General features: G+C 36.5%; 2 protein-coding genes across 3 annotated transcripts in view; one reads left to right on the top strand and one right to left on the bottom strand.

Annotated features, from left to right (window-relative positions):
- LOC144970703 (tRNA pseudouridine synthase-like 1) overlaps window positions 1–9,043 on the bottom strand; it is a 14,380-nt gene extending 5,337 nt beyond the window's left edge. Inside the window, exons 1-6 of one of the 2 annotated variants that reach the window (XM_078910619.1) lie at window positions 8,429–9,043; window positions 8,045–8,111; window positions 6,878–6,990; window positions 4,597–4,677; window positions 3,961–4,077; window positions 1,890–2,003 (exon numbers count right to left, since the gene is read on the bottom strand). In XM_078910619.1, coding sequence (XP_078766745.1) covers window positions 1,890–2,003; window positions 3,961–4,077; window positions 4,597–4,677; window positions 6,878–6,990; window positions 8,045–8,111; window positions 8,429–8,475 — 539 coding nt within the window. In that variant the 5' untranslated portion in view covers window positions 8,476–9,043. The remainder of the gene's footprint in view (window positions 1–1,889; window positions 2,004–3,960; window positions 4,078–4,596; window positions 4,678–6,877; window positions 6,991–8,044; window positions 8,112–8,428) is intronic. The other variant, XM_078910620.1, reaches the window with a different exon arrangement.
- A 58-nt stretch (window positions 9,044–9,101) lies between these two features.
- LOC144970706 (NADH dehydrogenase [ubiquinone] 1 beta subcomplex subunit 5, mitochondrial-like) lies at window positions 9,102–20,289 on the top strand. Its single transcript, XM_078910622.1, has 6 exons — window positions 9,102–9,455; window positions 11,745–11,827; window positions 12,015–12,081; window positions 15,640–15,701; window positions 16,206–16,312; window positions 19,508–20,289. Exons 1-6 carry the CDS (start codon window positions 9,341–9,343, stop codon window positions 19,647–19,649), a joined length of 576 nt encoding a protein of 191 aa, XP_078766748.1. The 5' UTR covers window positions 9,102–9,340; the 3' UTR covers window positions 19,650–20,289.
- Window positions 20,290–20,729: the final 440 nt, after the last annotated feature.

Consider the following 20,729-nt stretch of genomic DNA (forward strand, 5'->3'; position numbering starts at 1 on the left):
GCGTGAAATAGACAATAGCGATTTATTGCTATCCTTTGGAAAGGATGCTAGTTTATCGCAAAGTACTTTCCACAAGGTCTAGCAGACCCAGCTACCCCATTAACTGCTAGATGGACAATGGGTTCAGAAAGAAATCTGGACTTCACCTGGGATCAGTATTGGTCCCTTTGTGTACGAAGTGAGTGATCTATCAACTCAGCTATCAAGATCCCCAATCAGAAAGAATCATGAAGAAAAAATATTAATATGCAGCACATTTATACATTCCACTTTCATGCTTATATTTTACCTACTCCGATGAAAATCAGACAAGTGAGTGGTGCAGGGCCTTATGTTAAAAACAAGAAGAAATGAAAGGAATTGAGAGGTGCCAGGAAATAATGGAGAATTAAAATTTTTTGTGGCGATGGGGAGTTGAACCATAGACCTAACTGGTATGACATCTTTTCACCTGACTGCAAGACAAACCCTCTCCAGTCTACGCCATCCATCACTCAAAAGAGAGCGTCTGTCTCACGGTCAGCTGAAGGATGTCTTACCAGCCAGGTCTAAAGCTCAACTCCCCATCGCCACCAAAGTTTTTGGGGGTTTTTTTAAACACACAAAAATAACTTGAGATTTTATATAGAGCAATATACACTACACTTGCTCAAAGTACTTTGCATGGGATCACTGAACTAACAGTAACACTAACATATAGAACAAGACATGATGCCTATTAGGCCATATTACATTTTTTTTTTCAAACTGAGACAACACTGTTTGCATACTCATTTTACACCTGTGTATGGTAAGAGAATGTGAGTATCGAGCCTTTTCCAAGGACTATACTATGCACTGAGCGAGGCTAGAACCCAGGATCTTCCAATCCAAAAGCGAGGGGTCATACCACAAGACCAAAAGTTTTCAATATCTATTGTGTTCTGGCACTTCTCTGCTCCTTTCATCTCTCATTACCCAAGCAAATCATCTGAAATAAAATTTCCATTTTGCCATGATAGGGATTCAAAGACATCAATGACTAAGTTGTATCTGTATCTCATATTGTAATAAAAGTCAAGTGATATTGAGTTTGGTCAGTGGTTGGATGGTGAAAATGATTTTTAAAATTCTGGTTCAAACTTTGCGGTCTTAAGAAAAGCACTGAAAACACATGTCCTGACTTGACTCAAGTGTGACTGAGTAGGCCTACCTGGGTTTAGACATTGACAGATATTATGAGAAACTTGTAAAACTTCATTTCCTAATAAATGTTTCTAAAGAAAGACTATTCTTTTCATATAGTAACAGTAACAGTATCAAAACACTGGCTATAAGGAAGAAAAAAAAAGTTTTTATTCCATACTGATGAACTTAATGTAGGGGGGTTGAAAGACAGCACTTTGGTCTACTTTCATAATTCACATCTAACACTGGATTTGAAATATGTTTTAATGCATCTCATTCAAACTTGTTGACTGAAATGAAATTTTATCAAAGAGTCTGCAGTCTGCAAAATAAAAGATATCTAGTCCTTTAGAGTCATAAAACTCTTGGAGCCGGATTTTATCCTGGTTTCTAAAGCATAATAATTATTGCTTGCAACCCTTTGGATTGGACAAAAGTATATTCCCATCAAATCTAACACATCAAACCACCTAATCACTGCTGGATGGACGGGGGGGGGGGGGGGGGGGGGGGGGGGGGGGGGCAGAAATAAAAATCTTAACAGCACCCAGGATTGTTACTAGTCCATTTATCTGAAGCAGGCACTCTAACAATGGATTTATCAGGAATACTACTTAAGGAATATGCATGAGGTAATAATCTTTCAATATCTTTTCTTGACTTAATTATTACTTATCTGATATTTATCATGAAGGTTTGAATAAACATTAAAAATTCCACACCTGAAGGTTTTCACTTTGTAAACATCTGTAATCGGCAACGGGTCTCGTTCAGGTAGATGAGGGTATCTATAACGGGGATGGAATAATTTTTTGAGCTCTGACACCATTGCCTCCCTTTGCAGTGAATACAATAAAAAATCAATAATTCAATAGGACAAATTTAACAAAAGAAAAATAACAAGGCGAGCTAGACTGAAGTTGATAAATATTGAATAAAAATAAATATTAAGGGTTATTAAATACTAAATAAAAACAGAACGAGGTCTTATAAATAATGAATAAAAACAAAGACAGCAACTTCAATACATAATAAAATGTATAACAAAGAATTTCTCTGGCTTAACCCTCTCGTGTTCAGATTCTTTTTGGGGGAGTAGATAATGAGTTCCCTATATGGCCATGTCAATCATGTAGACATCCTTTGATGATATAAGCCTACTCTTTGATATCTGTAGTCGCCTTTTCGTTTTCTACGGTCACTCATGGCTAAACTCCGCCCAGAAACGATTTCATAGGTCCGTCCATCACCAAATTTCAAACTTTTGTTCTCGTGAGTTCATAAGTTTTTTGACCGAAGAACGATTGGCTACTGAGCATCTTGACCCGTCAACGATTGGTCGTTCTGGAAGCTCACGTGTCAACAGCCGTCAACAATGAATTGAATCATCATCGATGCAGTGGAAGACGGCCATGGAATAGTTGCGTCACATCGCCACGTTGTTGAATAAATTATCCAGGCATGGTCGATAGGTAAAAAAGCCAAATTATGTTCTAGTTACATTTGAAACAAAAAAGTATATCACTGATCTCGTCTCTTTGAGATATAAAGAATGATATAAAAATCAAGAAAATCGGCCGATAAATAAAAAAGTTGCTAAAAAAAGCTAAAATAAACTAAAGCAATTTTTAAAATCAAATTTATTCGTAAAACAGTTGGTTTTCAACCGATTTTTATGAAACAAAGACCAATGTACTTCTTTTTTCAAGCTGATTTCAGCAATGTGACTTTCAAATTCCTCAGAATTATATTTTTTACTTTTAGATTTTAGCTTTTAGGCCTACTCCATAAGGTGTTATATTCCTTGCATAACAATAGCGTAATACATCGACGGGGAGAAGCGTCTTTGTTTCTGCCAGCTGGATAGATAGCATGTGATTGGTCGAAGACTTTGAGATGCTTGATTCACAATTCTACACGAATGGACCCCGGTGGTCTATCAAAGAGGTGTAACAAATTTATTTACCGACTATTTTTCTTGGTGCTAAAATTAGAAAGTAACAATTTCACATCAGAAAAAATAACTCTGAAGTTCCTATCTCTTTATTACAATAAAATTGATACCTCGAATGACAAAATCGATCCACAAATAAGGGAGTTATAAATTATTCATAATATTTTTAAAAGTTTACAATAATGGTTTTCAAAGTCATTTTTCATCACCAAAGTCGTAATTTTTTACCGATTTTTACCAAACAAAGTGCAATGTCAATGATTTTCACCCGCAAATAAAATAGGATTTAAATCGCAATTTCTGAAACGTATTTTCTTTTCTGTCGGCAAATTTATAAAAATCAAAGCTGAAAACACCCTGCGGCAGTGACAGGGCCTGTCATTTCCTTCACAACGATTGGATTTTACTTACTGAGGCCAGTCTTGACTACCCCGCCCATGAATATTATGCCGTTGTCGGTTTTTGTCGGGTTGAATCTTAAAGACTTAAATCATTCTGCAGCTAAAACAAACAAATCGTGAAATGAGTCCATTACTTAGAAATATAATAATAGAAATAAACAGAGCGGGTTTTTAAAATGATAAAAATGAATGAAAGGTAAAAGGTAATGCAAAGTTCTTTTATTTATATTTTGGAGAAAAAAAAAAATTAAAATTGACTTACAACGATGTGAACATGCAGCTCTGATAACCCAAATTCTTATGGGCTCATTGTTGCAATGGCAAAAACTCTCAAACCAATAAAAAATATTGTTCATGACAATCAAGCTCATTCTTGCATTCGATTATCAGACCTGTAAATATGTTCATGTTGACTTACAGCCATTCATGTATATCTACCTTTCCTCCTCAGACTTTAACGGTTCTATAGCATGGGCCAATCTGTATACATATTTTCTTTCTCTGGCAGACAGTCTTGCGTGAAATGTTGAATTCACACGTCGAGTTTCCAGTACTCTGATGACATTAATGGTCATTTATGAAACTCATATAATTGAGCAGAACAAAATACCTGCAATTTAGTTATCGCCTAACATGATGTCCAAACCGAAAGGTACCATGCAATTCTGTGGCCCAGTGAATGAACCTGATTACCCACATCATAATGGAACTGATAAACCAACTTGACAAAAATCAGTAAAGAAACTTTCCCCAATATATTTCCTAGTATTATTCACATTAACTCCTTTTTCAAGAAAATGTGGCTTATCAGGTTCATGCATGGAGCCAAACAATAGTAAATGGTCACAAGCTTCTTCTTCATATATTTTTTCTTTATAAAAACTGACTGACTCAATCATTATTGCTTGTGACATTCTATTTTTTGTGAAATTAAATCCATACCATAAAAAAATAACGCAAATATTTTGTTTTGTTTTTGTGTTTTTGGCTTTTTTTTGTTTGTTTTTTTTGGTTTACCCATCCATTATTATCCTTTGTTCTTTTTTAATATAATCAGAGACTGATTAAACACACCTGATATCGTGTAATTCCTTTTCCAGACCAAAATTTACCACACTCGTGATAACATCGGGATCATACTCTTTGCCTTCTTCCCTGAAATTACAACAACAAAAAAGCAAAAATTTTATGAAAACTTACTTTAACATTTTATTATCTTTTATTTATTTATTTTTTTTTTTTGAGTAATACAAATTGCATATATCATAAAGGACAATGAAGTCAAATATGGAAGCACCCTCAAGATGTTGTGCAAAAGCAGCATTTTGTTTTGATGATACTATAGCAGAATGGCTGAAAACTGTTTCCAATAGTGAAGAATCCTCATCCCACTCTGCATCAGACATCCTCGTCACATTGGCAACAATAACGTCGAACTTCGACTTCACTGCTGACCTCAATACATTGAGGTGCATTCCTTAGTTGGGAAAAAGCTAGCTTAATCAACCACCATGGTGTTTGCTTGCTGGCCAAAGGTATCATTTTCATAGTTTCATGTGTAGATCAATAGCGATGTAGTCCCCAGGCACTGTGTCAAGTAGCACAATGATACTGAGTCATTCTAAAAGGTTTCAAAGCTCTTGACATTGTGACTTGTACAACACAGGAGGCAGGATTGTTCCTTTGGTCTTGTGGAAGCCATCATGTTGGAAGCAGTTTGGCTGTATTTTCATTCACACGATGTCAGTGGACAATGATCTCTCATTTTCATTGGCTGATATTTTGTCTCATAGTGGGATATCTCCTTTTTCATTGGGCATTGCATTTTACCTAACAGCAGGATATTAATAGCCAATTATAATAATATGTAATTGTTTTTAATGGGAGGGGGGGATATTTTTATTAGACTGATTATATATATATATATATATATATATATATCTATATATATATATATATATATATATATATATATCTATATATATATATATATATATATATATATGTGTATCAATATACAAGATCTTTATACGAGGGTGAGTCAAAAAGTAAGAGACTCTGCTTATTATTTTAAGACAATTTAAATCAATACCATGCAATATACCTCAAATTAAAATTTGGCATTGGACGAGTAGAATGCAACTTCTCAGCATAATCTCCACCTCTCTTATTAGCCACAGTCCTCCTGTTTGTAAGGTCATATATCCATACCTCATAAAACTGAGTTGACTGTACTGTGAGCCAATTTTTCACTACTGTCTTGGCTTCTTCATCCCTTCAAAGCGATGTCCCCTCATTGCCTCCTTCAGCAAACCAAAAAATGAAAGTCTGAAAGTGTCAAGTCTAGTGAATTAATATTAATAAGGAGGGTGAGACAGCATTGTCCATCAAAATGATGCGATTACCTCCCTTTTCCTGGCACATGTGTGTGGAAGGGCATTTTCGTGAAGAAACAATACTTGTTCCATCTCCAAAGCCGGTTTAACTCAACAAATTCTTGCTTTCAGTTGCTTCAATGTCTATTTGTATCTTCAAAGTTGATCTTGGCTCCCTGTGGTAGGAAATCAACGAGGATTACTCCTCTAATGTCCCAAAACACTGTTGGCATATTTTTTCCAGCTGACTTCTCAGCTTTGACCTTGAAGTTTTTGGTCTTGTCTTTGGGGAAGAGGGGTGTTGCCATTCCAATTATTGTTTCTTCGACCCACCTAAAACACTACTGCTACAAATGCTGGAGTTTTATAGACTTTACCATTGCGAATAAAAATGTAACTTGAGGTTTCTTTTTCGAAAACAAGAAATTCAATGACAGCTTTCTGTTGATGACAGACATCCATGGGGGCAGCCATTTTGAACTGTCATAAATTTGTCAAATTTGACAGAATTACAATTTTTAACATTCACTTTAAAGAGTACATGTGTAAGTTCAATTGAGCCAAATATGGTGTCACATTTAAAATAAATAAACTCAGTAGATTTGTCTCATTACTTTTTGACTCACCATTGTATACAAGTTATATAGCAAAAAATAACAGGACTCTGATGTCATGCTAATGTAGTGTGATGTCAATATAAGCATTGTCAATATATCCAATCTACACTATATTGGTGTGAGATTTAATTCTAAAAAATTGTGTATGATTAAGTGGCAGACAAAGTGAGAGAATTAGTTTAGATTTGGATTTTAACTGAGCTGGCAAAATTTTCAGCCATAAGTCAAGAAAGATGGTAAACAATTTATAGGATAATCTAATAGATTTATTTCATCTATTAAAATCAAAAATAATAATAATGAGAAGGAAAATAATGAGGAAAAATGGATTAATTTTAGAAAAACAAAACAAATAATACTTACGGATATTGAAGGTCTACATGGCAGGTATTTTTCAAGCTATGAACACCTTTGTCAGTACGACTAGACAGCACAATTTTGAAATCATTTGCTGGTCTAAGTCTTTTCATTGCATCCTGGGAAATTTAAAAATCATTAAGTAAACCAAACTAACCTTCAATGAAGCTTTACAAATGCAAAAAATAAAACAATAATTTTTGTGAATAGTCACATTTTAAAATGATGGTCCTTGATAAAGCTTCAAATTTGTCTATTAGGATTATTTGAATTATGCATATTAAGAATGTTAATGCAAGTGATATTTAAGCCGTTTTGATGTTTCAATTTTGCATTTTGATAGCAAATTTAAATTCCTTGACGATGTATGTGGGCCATTTACTGCGACTTTTTATTTAAATATATTATCTTATACATTACTACATGAGAAGGTGAATTTCAAAGCCTTTTAATTCGTATTTCCATCTGTCAGAGAAATGCTATTTTTTGTCATCTATTTAAGAGGAAAATATATGTCTTGTTTGTGCTATAGAACAATGCCCTACGTGTTTTGGAACTTTGAATTTTCCCAGTTGATTCTATGTCGTCCAATATATTGCTTGAAAGAATTGACCTATGCGGTAATGACTAAAAGTTTTGCCATCTCAGTTTAAATCCAAATCTAATTCTCTCAGTTTTGTCTGCTACCTAATCATACACAATTTTCAAGAATTAAATCTCACACCATTACATTGCAGAGCGGATATATTGACGCTTATATTGATGTCACACCACATTAGCAGGATATCAAAGCCCTGTGAACTCATTTTCTTTTGAAAGTCATATCCTCGTATAATTGGCGCTAAAATGATCTCGGGGTAGTGTGGCACAGTGGAAGTGGTCTTTACTTCATATCCTGAGGCACTGAGTTCAAGTCTTACCCACCAAGCAGAGTGGCATTGACGAATCCAATTTGCACTGGATCTCTTATAGCGCTGCACTGTGACTAGGGCCTGACAGAGATATGCAAATCTTCCCTTGAACTATCCCTTAAGACAAATTTTCCCATGAAGCTGAATAAAGGTCAAAAGGGAGACAATCACACTTAAAACCCTAAGAGACACTCACACTTCTTAAAACTAAAACCCTTACTTTGCCTATTGTTATATCTTACTACATATATCAATTACACACCTGAAGAGCACTTTGAACAGTGGGAATCTGTTTTCCTTTCACGAACTGTATCTGTTTCTGTAAACCACTGAAAAAATGCAAATGATATGCTAGGTACAAGCAGATACCAACAAAAAAATTAAGGTCGTACAGACAAAAGATAATTATCTCCCCTAGAAGGCTATTGTTACAGTGACAATCCATTTATATATAAGTTAAAAGACTTTTAAAGTAAATCATTCCATATTATCATTTTGATGAACAAGGTTAGACAGCAGGGACTCAAAAACATGGGAGAGGTAGAATACTAATACCAATAACAAAGAGACAACAGTTACACAGTCGAGTAGGTACATCACATTTTCATTGTACAAATCAGCTTGGTGTTTATCTGATTATACTCACCTGTAGCGAGTTCCAAAGTAGGAGAAGTATATAAGGAATCGACCCATTATTGGTGAGACTTAAGTTTAAGTAAAAAATGAAGAGACGAAAAAACTTGATCCATATCACGTTAAAAAACACAAATTATTATTTGTCCCGGTAGGTGATGTTCACGACTGAATTATTGAAATTATTGTGTAATTTCAGACCTCAAACACCTTGCCCCATTTATAATCAGTGGGGTCAAGGATCTTATGAAAATGCAATGATTAGCAGACGGATATGGCCTGGCTTAGAAATAGTAGCAATTCTGCACCATCCAGCAGTTGTTTATATCCTAATCATAGAAATAGAGTTTAGACTGAGTAAAATTAAAGCCTCCGAAAACTAAAACAATAAATAAATGAGCCAACTGACACTGCAATGGAATGATGAATGGCAATTCAGATTTTAATGTTAACCCCGTAAAATGAGAATGACTAATTAACTACCGCCAGTATTTGGACAAAATTTTGTCTACAAAACACCTCACGGTTTGCTTTTCTAATTCGCCATGCCTAAATAAAACCAAAACAGCAGAGGCTTCGAAATGCAGGAAAATGTTTACAATTTGACCTAAAACTATCTTTCTGTTATGAGAGCTCGTTTAAGGCATTCTTCGTTTATATAGCAACTGATAATTTTGCAAACGAATATTAATCTTCTTGAATTTCAATGACAAAATATTCAATTTTCGATAGCTATTTATTATAATTAATTACATTAAAATCGTTTTAATGTCTTATTCTTTTGTTTTTATTTTGTATCTAGATATTGATTGCTCTATTCACCGGATAAATAATGGACTGTTGTATTTCCTGTTTTCAAGGTTACTATCTTTTTCGCCTGCTGCAGGCTGGAGACTGAAACTTCATGAAGACATAAACAATAACAATGACGGGGATGAGTTTACTGTCACCGTCGGCGAGAGTTTGCTTTCGCCAAATTATGCAAAATTCCAAAATAGTTTCTACTTCACTGAGGAAACAATCACCGCTGATAGGCCAAGGTAAAAGGCATAAAGTGTGGCGTTTTCTATCACTCTATCGTCACCTCTCACTCTACTAAGATTAGTCGGGTCAGTCAACACAAATTCACACGTCTAGAGATTAGTCTATCTATCTTAGATCTAGCTAGACTAGATCTATATCTAGATATACAGTCACACTCACTCACTCTCTATGATAATCTACTGTATGTGCCACTTTTTCTCTTCATTTAGTGAACGTATTGTTTTCAATAGTCTCTATTATATTGACATGTTCAGTCCAGTCATCCACTAAGTTTTTAGGTTATAGAAGAGGCACTTTGATAACGCCAGTCCAGAGGCCGCCGATAGACTCACTTTTAGGTGAAACTCGATTTTTAAAACTTTATTTCTGATCCTTTACTGTTTTGGTCACCATGGCATTATTTGGTGTGAACATAGCTGGCTAATATTGTGCCCATTTTAAATGACACAACACTAAATAAAACGAGTGTGTATTTCATGAATGAATGAAGTAAAAATTTTATCAATTTTTTAATTATAAGAATTTTTAAATTATAGATACATTTTGATTATACTTGATACACCAATAGACAATTAATTGAAGAATATATCTCTGCCAAATTTCATAAAAATTGATTCACACACAGTGCTTTTCATACCAACTGAATGCTACAATTGGAATTTTTTATTACAATGCAGCCCACTTATAACGACGTCCTGTAGCAACATGGGACTTGTAAGTCCTGTTTGTTCCCCCTATATTTCATTTTTAATTGTTTTTTAAACTCTTCAGAGCGACATGCATTTTATTAAAACTCCTGTATAGCGACATCGATTTTGCGGTAATTGGCAGCTTCAAGTCGACAGTCAAGGCAAAATTTCTGGTCCCATGAAAACGTTTGCTTTCCGACTAAAGAAATCCTGTAGTCATATCTTATGAAAACACTTGATTCACAGACCAATGATATCAAGGCCCCTCCAGATCAGTTCTAGTGATTGTTTTCAGAAGGTGACGCAACGCCTAGTTTACCTGGCGCTTCACATTGCGCACGTTAAGTAGGTGGTCGACCAGCTAGTGAATGCACCACTCCAATGGACTATGCCTCAGTTATAAAAACTGCACTACTGACCCACTATCCGTATCACTGGCGGTAATTAGCACGAAAATGAGTCGCAATGTCCACATATCACAATCTATCAAGTTGAAAAGGAAGCACTGGCTATATTAATTTGGCGCATGAGCAATTACCACAGCCGACGACTAGTGAGTGAATGCTTCCAACTAAACTAGCATTTTGTCTTGCTTTGCCTCACATATGGACCGAACGGGTCTTGGGGATTCTGCATAACTTGACCATGGTCTTCAAGAATGGAGAGAAATTCAAACAACGTAAGTTTGATCCACAGAGAAAAGAAAATAAAGCAGCAACTGCCGACATGCTTATGTCGATGCACCTGTGCTGACAAAGTTCAAGCAGAAACAAGCAAATGACGACAGCCATAGTCAAATACGTTATCCCCCTCCTGTCACAGCTATTTTTGGGTGCTTCGCTATAGCAACATATTTTTTCTTCGATGTCGTGATAGAGATGTTGCACTGTTTTATTTGCCATCATTTTTTCCCAACTAGATTTGCCAAGATTTTTCAGTCATCTATGTAGATTGACCTTTAACTGATTTTATTATAGGTGGAGGAAGTGTTTTGAGTCCAAATAATTCCATGTTTTGTATTTTGTCCTGTTTTAAAACTGTTATATTCATTTTTTTTAATTTGCAATCTTTACCAGCGACCTATTTTCCATGTTGGATTTTTTTTTTTTTTTTTGCAAAAGGTGTGGGAAGAAAGAAAAGAGATCTTTTTAAAAAGTTCTTAGGGGTCAGAAATTTGAATTGCTAAGGATTAGGGATGGGGGGAGGGATTTTTGGGAGCAATAAAAAACAGAATGACAATTCTAAAACCAGTTTGTTTTTCTATATCGCTGTTTCCTTGTTTTTGTTGTCTGCGGAAGAAAGCTTTTATCTGAATCTGAACTGTTTCTTTAAAAGCGTTTTTTGTTCTTTTTCTGAAGTTCTTATTTTATAATGGATACTTATTGACTGTTTTCTGCACAGATCCTTGTAGGTCCTCTTTTCTAGACTCAATTTCTTCATCGCCTTTGTTATTTAAATTTCTTTTATTCTTATTCAATGCTCCATCTCAAATTCACAGCTTTTGACCCCTTAGTTTTGACTGTTTTTGATATTCAGCTTACAGTTCTGTGCATACACTTGCTGAATTTGAATACTTTGTGTTTTTTATTACTTCAGTGTGTGTGAGAAATGCTGGTCATGAAAAGAAAATGGCTATTGTCCCCTCCAGATTTGATTGGAACAGATTCAAGGATGATTTTGTAAGTTTTGAGTTTTGTTTTTATGCTTTTTGTATTTAATTATGCTATAGAGTGATTTAGTTTTCTGACAATTTTTAAATTATATTTTTTCAATAGGAAATATTCACCTCAGTCCCAATTTTATCAGGCAGTTGACCGCTATGATGTATGATCTCGCTTCCTTTGTTTTTTTCTAATTTTTTTTCAGCATTTCTACGTTCTGTTGGGATTGATACCTATGTTGTCCGTCATTGGATATGCTAACATTTTCATAGGTATGAAAACACTTGTTTTTTGTTGTTGTCATCATTAATTGTTATGTAATGTAAGTTTTAAATCTTAAAAAGCTATTATACATTTTTTAATGACAGGACTTAAGCACCTTTGCTAAGAATTTGGTGTTTCATCGACAATGTTCATCATTTAATAAATTGAAGCTTCCGTTTCATTTCCTATTGTTATTAATGGTTTTGAAGGTAAGGCTGAGTATTTTTATAAATAAACCTTTCTACTTTAGCAATCTTTAAACAAATATATTCTGGCTTCATGAAAATGAGACTTTCGGTTCTGAAGGACGAACCCAACTGGCCTGAATATCCTTCCCTTATATACTTATACCTAATATTTAGTTTCAATGGTAAAATAAAACGTAGCAACAGCAATCCAGAAAATGATTGCCTATTTTTTAGGCTAGGGCTATTGGTCAGTACTGACGCCCAGGTGCTAGCACATGCGGGTCAGTACTGACAAACAGACGCCAGTGCCTGGAGGTCAGTACTGACCAATAACCTGGTGTCTATTGGTCAGTATTGAACAACAGGTGCCACCGCCCACAGACAACCTCTCTTCGGTCTGTGCCACCGCCCACCATTGATCAGCACTGACAAACATCGGACCTGTTCGTCAGTGCAAAGACCTCTTCGCACTTATTCGTCACTTCCTAAAGTATACCATTTAAAAAAAAAAACAATTAAAATTCCAGGCTCTCAGGCCAACTAATCCGATGGCACACAGTAACACTTGGTCACTTAGATAAGTTTGATTTCTAACGCGTTAGATGCCGTTGGGGCAACGATATGACTCGTTATTTCAAGCCACCGTAAGATTCTTTTTTATTTTATGTTGTCCATTCTATTTCTTTGGGTTTTTGTTGTTGTTGTTTTTTTTTTTTTTTTTATTTTTTTTTTCCCCGTATATTTTCGTTATAGCTTAATTTAAAGAAAAATAGAGGAAAATGTGTTATATAATATTTCCTGTTACGATTCTTTTATAATACTTTGTCCATTCTATTGATGAGGATTTTTTTTAATTATTTTTTTTTTTGTCATGCAAAATAATAATAATAATAATAATGATATTAAATAACGGAAAGGAGGAGAAACTTGATAACGAATAGATTATTCTATTTTTGGGCAGCGTGGCTCAGCGGTACGGTCTTTGCTTCGTACCCAAAAGGTACCGAGTTCGATCAACCGCCGCCGCTGCTCTGTGTGACCTTGAGCTAGTCACCTCACCCTAGCTCGACTTGTGGCGCTGAACTGCGGCTGATGCCTAGGTTATTCCAGCCTTCTCTTGGTATAGACCCTAGATACAAATTTTCCATGAATAAAGGGAATTTTATTTAATTTATTTGTTATTATTATAAGAATATACTGAAAATAACTGAACTTGTGAACGCAGTTTTAAAGTCCGGCTTCTTAAATCGTAACACGGACAATAAGACATGGGTGGGAGATAAAAGACATATTAGTGGTGGTGGTAGTAGTAGTAGTAGTAGTAGTAGTAGTAGTAGTAGTAGTAGCAGTGGCAGTAGTGGTAGTAGTAGTGGCAGTAGTAGTTGTAGTGGTAGTAGTAGTAGTAGTAAGTAGTAGAAAGCTGTAGTGAAACTGGAGGGGGCGAGGTGAAAAAGTCACGGCGGAGGTGGGGCGGGGGTTGTTGGATGAGCGAAGGTCGAATCTTCGCGAAGGAAATACGAACGGTCGGATGGCGATGTGATAGTAAAGTGGAATATAGATAGATAGAAAAGACGGGAGAGAAGGAAAAAAAAAGGGGGGGGTGGGGGCGGACCGGTAGAGAGGGGGAATTGAGAGAGAGAGAGAGAGAGAGACTGAGAGAGAGAGAGTAGTAGTAGTAGTAGTAGTGGTGGTGGTGGTGGTGGTAGTAGAAGTAGTAGTAGTAGTAGTAGTAGTAGTGGTGGTGGTGGTGGTAGAAGTAGTAGTAGTATTAGTAGCAGCAGCAGTAGCTGTAGTGGCAGCAGTAAGAGCAGCAGTGGTTATGAATATGGGTGACGTTGACATCGAAAAGGCTCAAAGATAGTATTGACTAAGAGGTGGTTGCTCAGCGGGATACGAAGTGGAGGTTAGTGGTGGTCAATCCTGGTGTTGAGTCCGCGTGGAGTCAGCGTTCCCAACGACTTGATCAGGTGAGTTTCCCTACGTCGGCGGGTGGAAGTGTCCGAATGGCAAAAACTAAACACACACACACGCTGTACATCGCAGTAGTCCGGCAGATTGAAGTGTCTGCACAGTTCGATATGTCGCGCAAGTGCTGCACGAATCTGTCACCCAGCCTATTTCCGGTCTCACCAACGTAAGCAATCCCACACAGAGAGCACGTAATCGCATAGTTATCTATCTATATTCCACTTTACTATCACATCGCCAGCCATCCGACCGTTCGTATTTCCTTCGCGAAAATTCGACCTTCGTTCATTCAACACACCCCCCCCCCCACACCCCCCCCAACCCCACCTCCGCCGTGACTTTTTCACCTCGCTCCCTACTGTTTCACTACAGCTTTCTACTACTTACTACTACTACTACTACCACTCACTACTATTACTACTACTACTACTACTACCACTTATATGTCTTTTATCTTCCATTATTTTCTGGAAGGTTCTGTTCCCTGACGCTGACCTTTTCTTATCAATCAGATCACCCCCCTCGGGCACCCTATCCTCTACCCACGCTAACATTTCATTCATACTGCAACCACCATTGAGTACAGACGATACAAGTTATTTTTCATTATATTTTATTTGTTTTCCACGTTTATTTGTGTATTGTTGTGTTGATGAAGGGTTTGTACCCGAAACGTCCATTGTCTGTTTTGTTCCCATACGAAGCCTTTCATTTTCACTCTTTCGTTAGTATTTTACGATCACCTGCTTCAGGCAGCCCTTACCGTTTTCTACTTTTCCTGTCTCAGTAAGATGCGAGCAAGCCGAATTTCAAATGACAGGAATGAAGAAAGACGAGACAATGAAAGAGCTTTCACTTTCAGTTCTGGCGCCACGCATCAGTGCAGTGAGCATGCGCGTTGGATGAACCGAAATATAGGGCTTCCAGTTTGGCGTATCAACACCAAATTTGGTCTTTTTCTCAGGATGGGATAATTTCACTTGTTTAATTAAATGATATATTTATTAAACAAATCTCACGTAAACCGACAAAAAGATTTAGTGAAAACAAGGGCTTCCCTGCGACTAGTATGGGACAGGAAATGCTGATTTATTTGTCGTAGAGCAAGTTATTTTTTAAAATGGCATTTTTCCATAATTTTGGTACCGTCAACGCCGGTGGCCAGGTCAGAACTGACCAATTGGCATCAATACTAGTAATAGTATTAGTCAGTACTGACCCCCAGATGCCGGTGCCTGTTCGTCAGTACTGACCCGCAGGTGCCAGCGCCTGGGGGTCAGTACTGACGAATAGCCACTCCGTATTTTTTATTTTTACGATGATTCGGGATGAATATTTAAGAATTTGCATTAAATTGTGATTACTCAACTAGTGTCATTAATTTTTAATTTTTTTTTTAATGTCTCTCAGGCCCTGCCACTCTTTCAGACATTGAGGAAGGTTATGAACCAGAGGAATGGGAGTACTACCAGGTATAATGTAGTCTTGTATGCAGTTAAATCCTTAAACCAAACATGGCGTAATGAAAACAAAATTTATGAAGCTAAACTAATTCAAAAATACTCTTCTTTTTTTCTTTTTCTTTTAGTTGTTTGCTCTTGTGTACACATTCTCAACAATTCTAAAGCGCCAATAAATAACCAAAAACTAAAATATTGCTTTTGCTGTAATAGCGAGATATCCAAAAGTGGAAATGGATATAACATATTATCAAGTCCCTGAAGTCTTACACTCTGCTCAGACTGAATTCTTTTACTGCACTTTCAAAAGGCCTGTTGGGTTTCCAATACACCAGTTCGTAGAGTACTCGCTTCACTCATATCGGGATGGAGATCAATCGTTGTGATGCAGATAGGCATGGTAAAACTGTGGAAATATAAATATGTGTGCATATGTTAAAATTAAAAGAAAATAATTTGCACAAATAAACGAAACAGTTGTCCTAGAATTCTTGATTTCTTTCTCATTCACTTCAGAGCCCCATCAAGAGATGGCTAGCCAAATACGTTTACCAACCACCACAGAAGGAATACGAAAAGACACTGCACTACCTGCACCAGAGGAGAGAAGAACGATATTGGAAGTAAGAATCTGTTTTAGTTAATTGTGACCCGAGACAAACCATGAGCCTAATATTTATATTCTTTCGATAGACAGCCTATAAGGTCAAACGATTATTGTGCTCAGAGACTAGACTAAAAAAAAAAATTGAGCCTTTATATAACACAATATAGCCAACAGCAACATTTAACATTTAGGACGGGACATGGCACCTGTTAGGCAGTGTTAGAATTTTTTCCAACAGAGACAACACTGTTAACGGCCAGGTACTCATTTTACACCTGAGTATAGTGAGAGAATGTGAGTAAAGAGCCCTCTCCAAGGACTCAACTATGCACCGAGCAAGGCTCGAACCCAGGACCTTCTGATCCGAAAGCGAAACTAGACCACATAGCCTCATAAAGAGAGACTAGACTGATGACAATGATCGCATTACTCTGGCCACTATTTTGTAAGGCGCTTTAAGTACTAGTACAGTGCTGCCAACCTGATGTAAAAAATGCGTATTCTAACCCATTTTCATTATGGTACGCATTTTGCTAAGGATCATAAGCATTTTTCATTCTCTATATTTTTGGGGTTTTTTGTTTTTTTGTATTATGTATGAGTTGCATTGTACATTAGTACGGCACCTATAAGGTGCTATGCTACATCAGCATAAAAGTGTCACGGTCACAGGGAATTCACATATTGGGACCAAGCACATCTGTTCCTGGCTTGAGTCACAATTTCGTCAATGGGCATAGAATCCAGCCCATGTAGTAGAGTGTCTGCTGGTCTAGTTGTCGAGCTCTTCAAGTAGGCAATAAAAGTTTGACGCAGGAGGCGGTCTGCGTCCATGCGTAAGATATGCCGTGCAAAGCTGAGTCTGCGTCTCATCACTGTAGTTATCAGGTCGAGGCGTTTTGCTGTTTCTCTGTAGTCCTCTCCTGTAATTATGGAAAGGCATCGGCTGTTGAAGCCATTTACAGTTTTTGTTACACCCTCTGTAAGTCGCCAAGCCTCGCAACCATGTGTGAAGACAGAGCAGACACTAGAGGCATACAACTTGATTTTCTTTCCGCGGATCAGATGGTGATCGGACCACATATGGGATAGAGACTTGAATGTTGTTTGTGCTATTGCATTTTTTTTTTTTAATCATACACTTTCTAGTGTAATTAATCACTTTCATTTGTCTTGATATCCGGAAGTTCGTGTCGGGAGTTCAATAAATTGGTATTTCTTTGGAACATGCTTGATTTATACCCGAGTCTGAAAAGCATGTTGCTGCACAAAGAGTAGTTGCATCATCTGTATGTTATTAGTGTCGCTTATTAGGAGAAAGATGATCATGCGACCATAAATGCGGAGCTATATTTTCCTAAATTTCTAATGAAATTTCCTTTTTTTCTGGATAGTACACATTTTTTCAAAATCCTACTTATTTTAGCTCTCCGTTGTACGCATCCTAATGGGCTAGGGTTGGCGGCACTGCTGGAACAAGTGCTTAACAGTACAATTGGCTGTTTTTTAATGGAAGCAACATTTCATCAATATTTTGATTATCAACATGTCTTTTTCTTAGTAATTTCATACATTAATATAAATTGGATATATGTGTTCGTCCCTGATATAATCAGTCCCATGGTGAAAATTTTCGTTTTGCGTTTTTTTAGTTTTTGTTATTTTGGGGGGGGGTTGCATTTTTTAAAAGCCCAATTTCTCCGGAACATTTTAATCTTTATTTGAAGCAAATCGGGTGATTTTTCATGAAGTTATGTTCATATGCATGGGCTAGGGTGTGAAACCCTAATTTTGAGAAAATCACTTCCAAAGTTGACAAGAGTTGATATTACGTATAATAATTACCTTCATAAAAAATTTTAATAAAATATTTAGGAGTAGAATTCAATTAAAATATGTCATCAATATGTAGAAAAATGTTTGATTTAATGATTTTTGATGAGAACTCATTTTCCATAAAAATTGACCTCTTGACTAAAATTGTCAATATCTCTGTTCAAAGCTTTTCACCATGCGACTACTGATTATCTCAAGGATGCCCACATATGTAGAAAACCTTATTATGTAGTCCTTCAGAGCCGTTGGGCCCGTGGAGCCGGAGGTTATCCCAGTTTCTAGTGTGAATCAGACAGTAGCGATTTCTTGCTATCCTTTGATTAGGATGCTAGTCTATCTCAAAGTACTTTCCATCACATCTTACAGACTCAGCTACCCATTCACTGGTGGACAGTAGGGTCAGAAAAAATCTCGACTGCACCCGGGATCAATCTTGGTCCCTTTGTGTGTGATGCGAGTGCTCTACCACTGAGCTATCAGGACCCCCAGAAAACCTTAGCACCTATCATATTTTCAAGAAAACAGAAAATTCATTGAAATATGATGTGGTAGGTTGAAACACCATTTGCAATCAGAGAAGTGTCCTCCAAACGAAAAGTAACCATTGATGCGGTATTGTGTTCTATCTTCCTTATCTTATCTTATCTTATCTTATCTATTGTACCTTTCTCTGTGGCACTCAGTTCTAGTGGAGGAGGAAATAAGTTGGGTTTTCCCAAGCCCTGACTGGAGACTTTTCCGTGAGGGCGGAAAGTAGTCTGATCAGTGAGCGAGTGAATCGTGTCTCTCATTTGGTATAAGTGTTAGGAACTTGTCTCCCCTTTGGTGAGTCTCTCATGCCATTGTCTGAGTTTGGATGATCTTGAGCTGGACATAGGGATGTATTTCCAATATTCTTTTTCTTTGGAGCCTGTGACCAAATAGTTTTGCAGGCATTTAAATAAAATTCACTAACCTTCTGCATTGTGTCCCATCTTAACCGTTAAAAACTTGAACATTTATAAAGTGCAATATCTATTAAAAACATGCTCAAAACGCTTTACATGAGGTCATAAGACAACAGCACCACTCAACTTGAAGGTTGAGAAAATGATGTTAACACCAAGGAACTCAATTTACACTAGAGTACGGTTACAGAATGTGAGTAGAGAGTCTTTTCCAAGGACTCACTTTGCACCGCCCAATGTGAGGCTCGACCCTAGGACCTACAGGCATGAAGGCAGTTGTCCTTCTTCTAGACCACAAAGTCCTTCTCTTAGTACTTAAATGACTTACAAGTGTTGTAAGCACTTTTAAAATTCACAGATGTCACCCAAATTTTATAAATAATATTTTATTTTGCTGGGTTTGTTTTTTTTATTGTATTAACTTATAGTTTGCTGGACAAGAAGGTCAAAATCTTGATGTCTGACAGACAGGATTACAAGGGTTGGTACTGGACTAGCAGGGAGAAATCTATTGCAGAATTGCATTTGGAAGCACGAGAGAATTCTGCTAAGGAATCAGGAACCAAGTGATGGGATTGTAATTTCTGTTTTGCGATTTGGGTAATGGAAGTTGAGAGAGACTGCCTGTATTTTTTGGTCTGATTTCTTGACATTGGTGTATTTTTAGAAAATTAGATATATTGAATTGCAAGCAAATTAGTCCTGAGTTGAATGAGTGGATTGATGAAAATTTAGAATTATTAAATTTAAAAACTATAGTTCAAATAGAAAGAGGGAGTGGTTAACTCTTTTTTTATCTCAACTAATTATTGTCACCGTATTAAAAATAAAAATGCCTTGAACTTATTCAGACCACACTGCATGGCCTGTATGAATATGATGGTAGCCTTGTGCCACTCATTTACCAAGTGAAGACCTTATCGCTGTGCCCCATGCCTGGCATTTTCTTATTGATTACTATTACTAGGGCAAGGGAAGAGTTGTGCCTCAGTCAATTTTGGTAGAGTCTGAATATCCCCAACTTTTAAAAAAATCCCGAGGTGTATTGGAACTTAGTGTTAATAGTTTAATAAAGGGTTTGTAAGTTGTGTAATGGGTGTGTTTTGAAATGTGCTGAGCAAGAATTGAAGTTTACTTGTATGTACTTTTTTTTTTCTGTGACAATACTGTATAAATATGATGACAAAATAAAATGATAAATTTATTACAATCCTATGCTTTGGTTTTGTTTTTTCCATTTGATTGAAATTTAATTGAGAAATAGGAACATATATATAATATATATATATACAGTAAAATTACTTTAAACCGAAAGAAGCTAAACCGAAAAATACCTTAAACCGCAAAGAATTTAATAAATTGTACTAGTTTCTTCATTATCTTTGTACTAAGTCTTACGATGAACCGAAATACTTCTAAGCAGGACTTTCTTTAAACCGAAACAACTTGAGAGCACCTTCCCTTTTACTCTTTCTATTTTTCTTCAAAAATTAGGGAAGGTGGCCACACGTAATAATGCTGGGCGATATTAAACAAAGAGCGTAAGTATAAGATGAGGGTGATGGGTGGGGTGGGGGGTAGGCAAACACTTCAATCACTGCACTTGGGTTTGGCCAACACCACAATTGCACAGACTGGAAAAGGAAGACA

This window comes from Berghia stephanieae, chromosome 4 (genome assembly GCF_034508935.2).
Source record: "Berghia stephanieae isolate SIO BIC M18660-M18661 chromosome 4, UCSD_Bste_1.3, whole genome shotgun sequence".
Taxonomy (NCBI): Eukaryota; Metazoa; Mollusca; class Gastropoda; order Nudibranchia; family Aeolidiidae; genus Berghia; species Berghia stephanieae.

What these genes read in the sequence shown, in the direction of transcription:
- LOC144970706 (XM_078910622.1), top strand. Translation starts at nt 9,341, where the DNA reads ATGACGGGGATGAGTTTACTGTCACCGTCGGCGAGAGTTTGCTTTCGC. An exon ending in ATATGCTAACATTTTCATAG is followed by an intron (nt 12,082 to 15,639) that starts GTATGAAAACAC and finishes AATGTCTCTCAG; the next exon opens with GCCCTGCCACTCTTTCAGAC. An exon ending in AGAGAAGAACGATATTGGAA is followed by an intron (nt 16,313 to 19,507) that starts GTAAGAATCTGT and finishes ATTAACTTATAG; the next exon opens with TTTGCTGGACAAGAAGGTCA.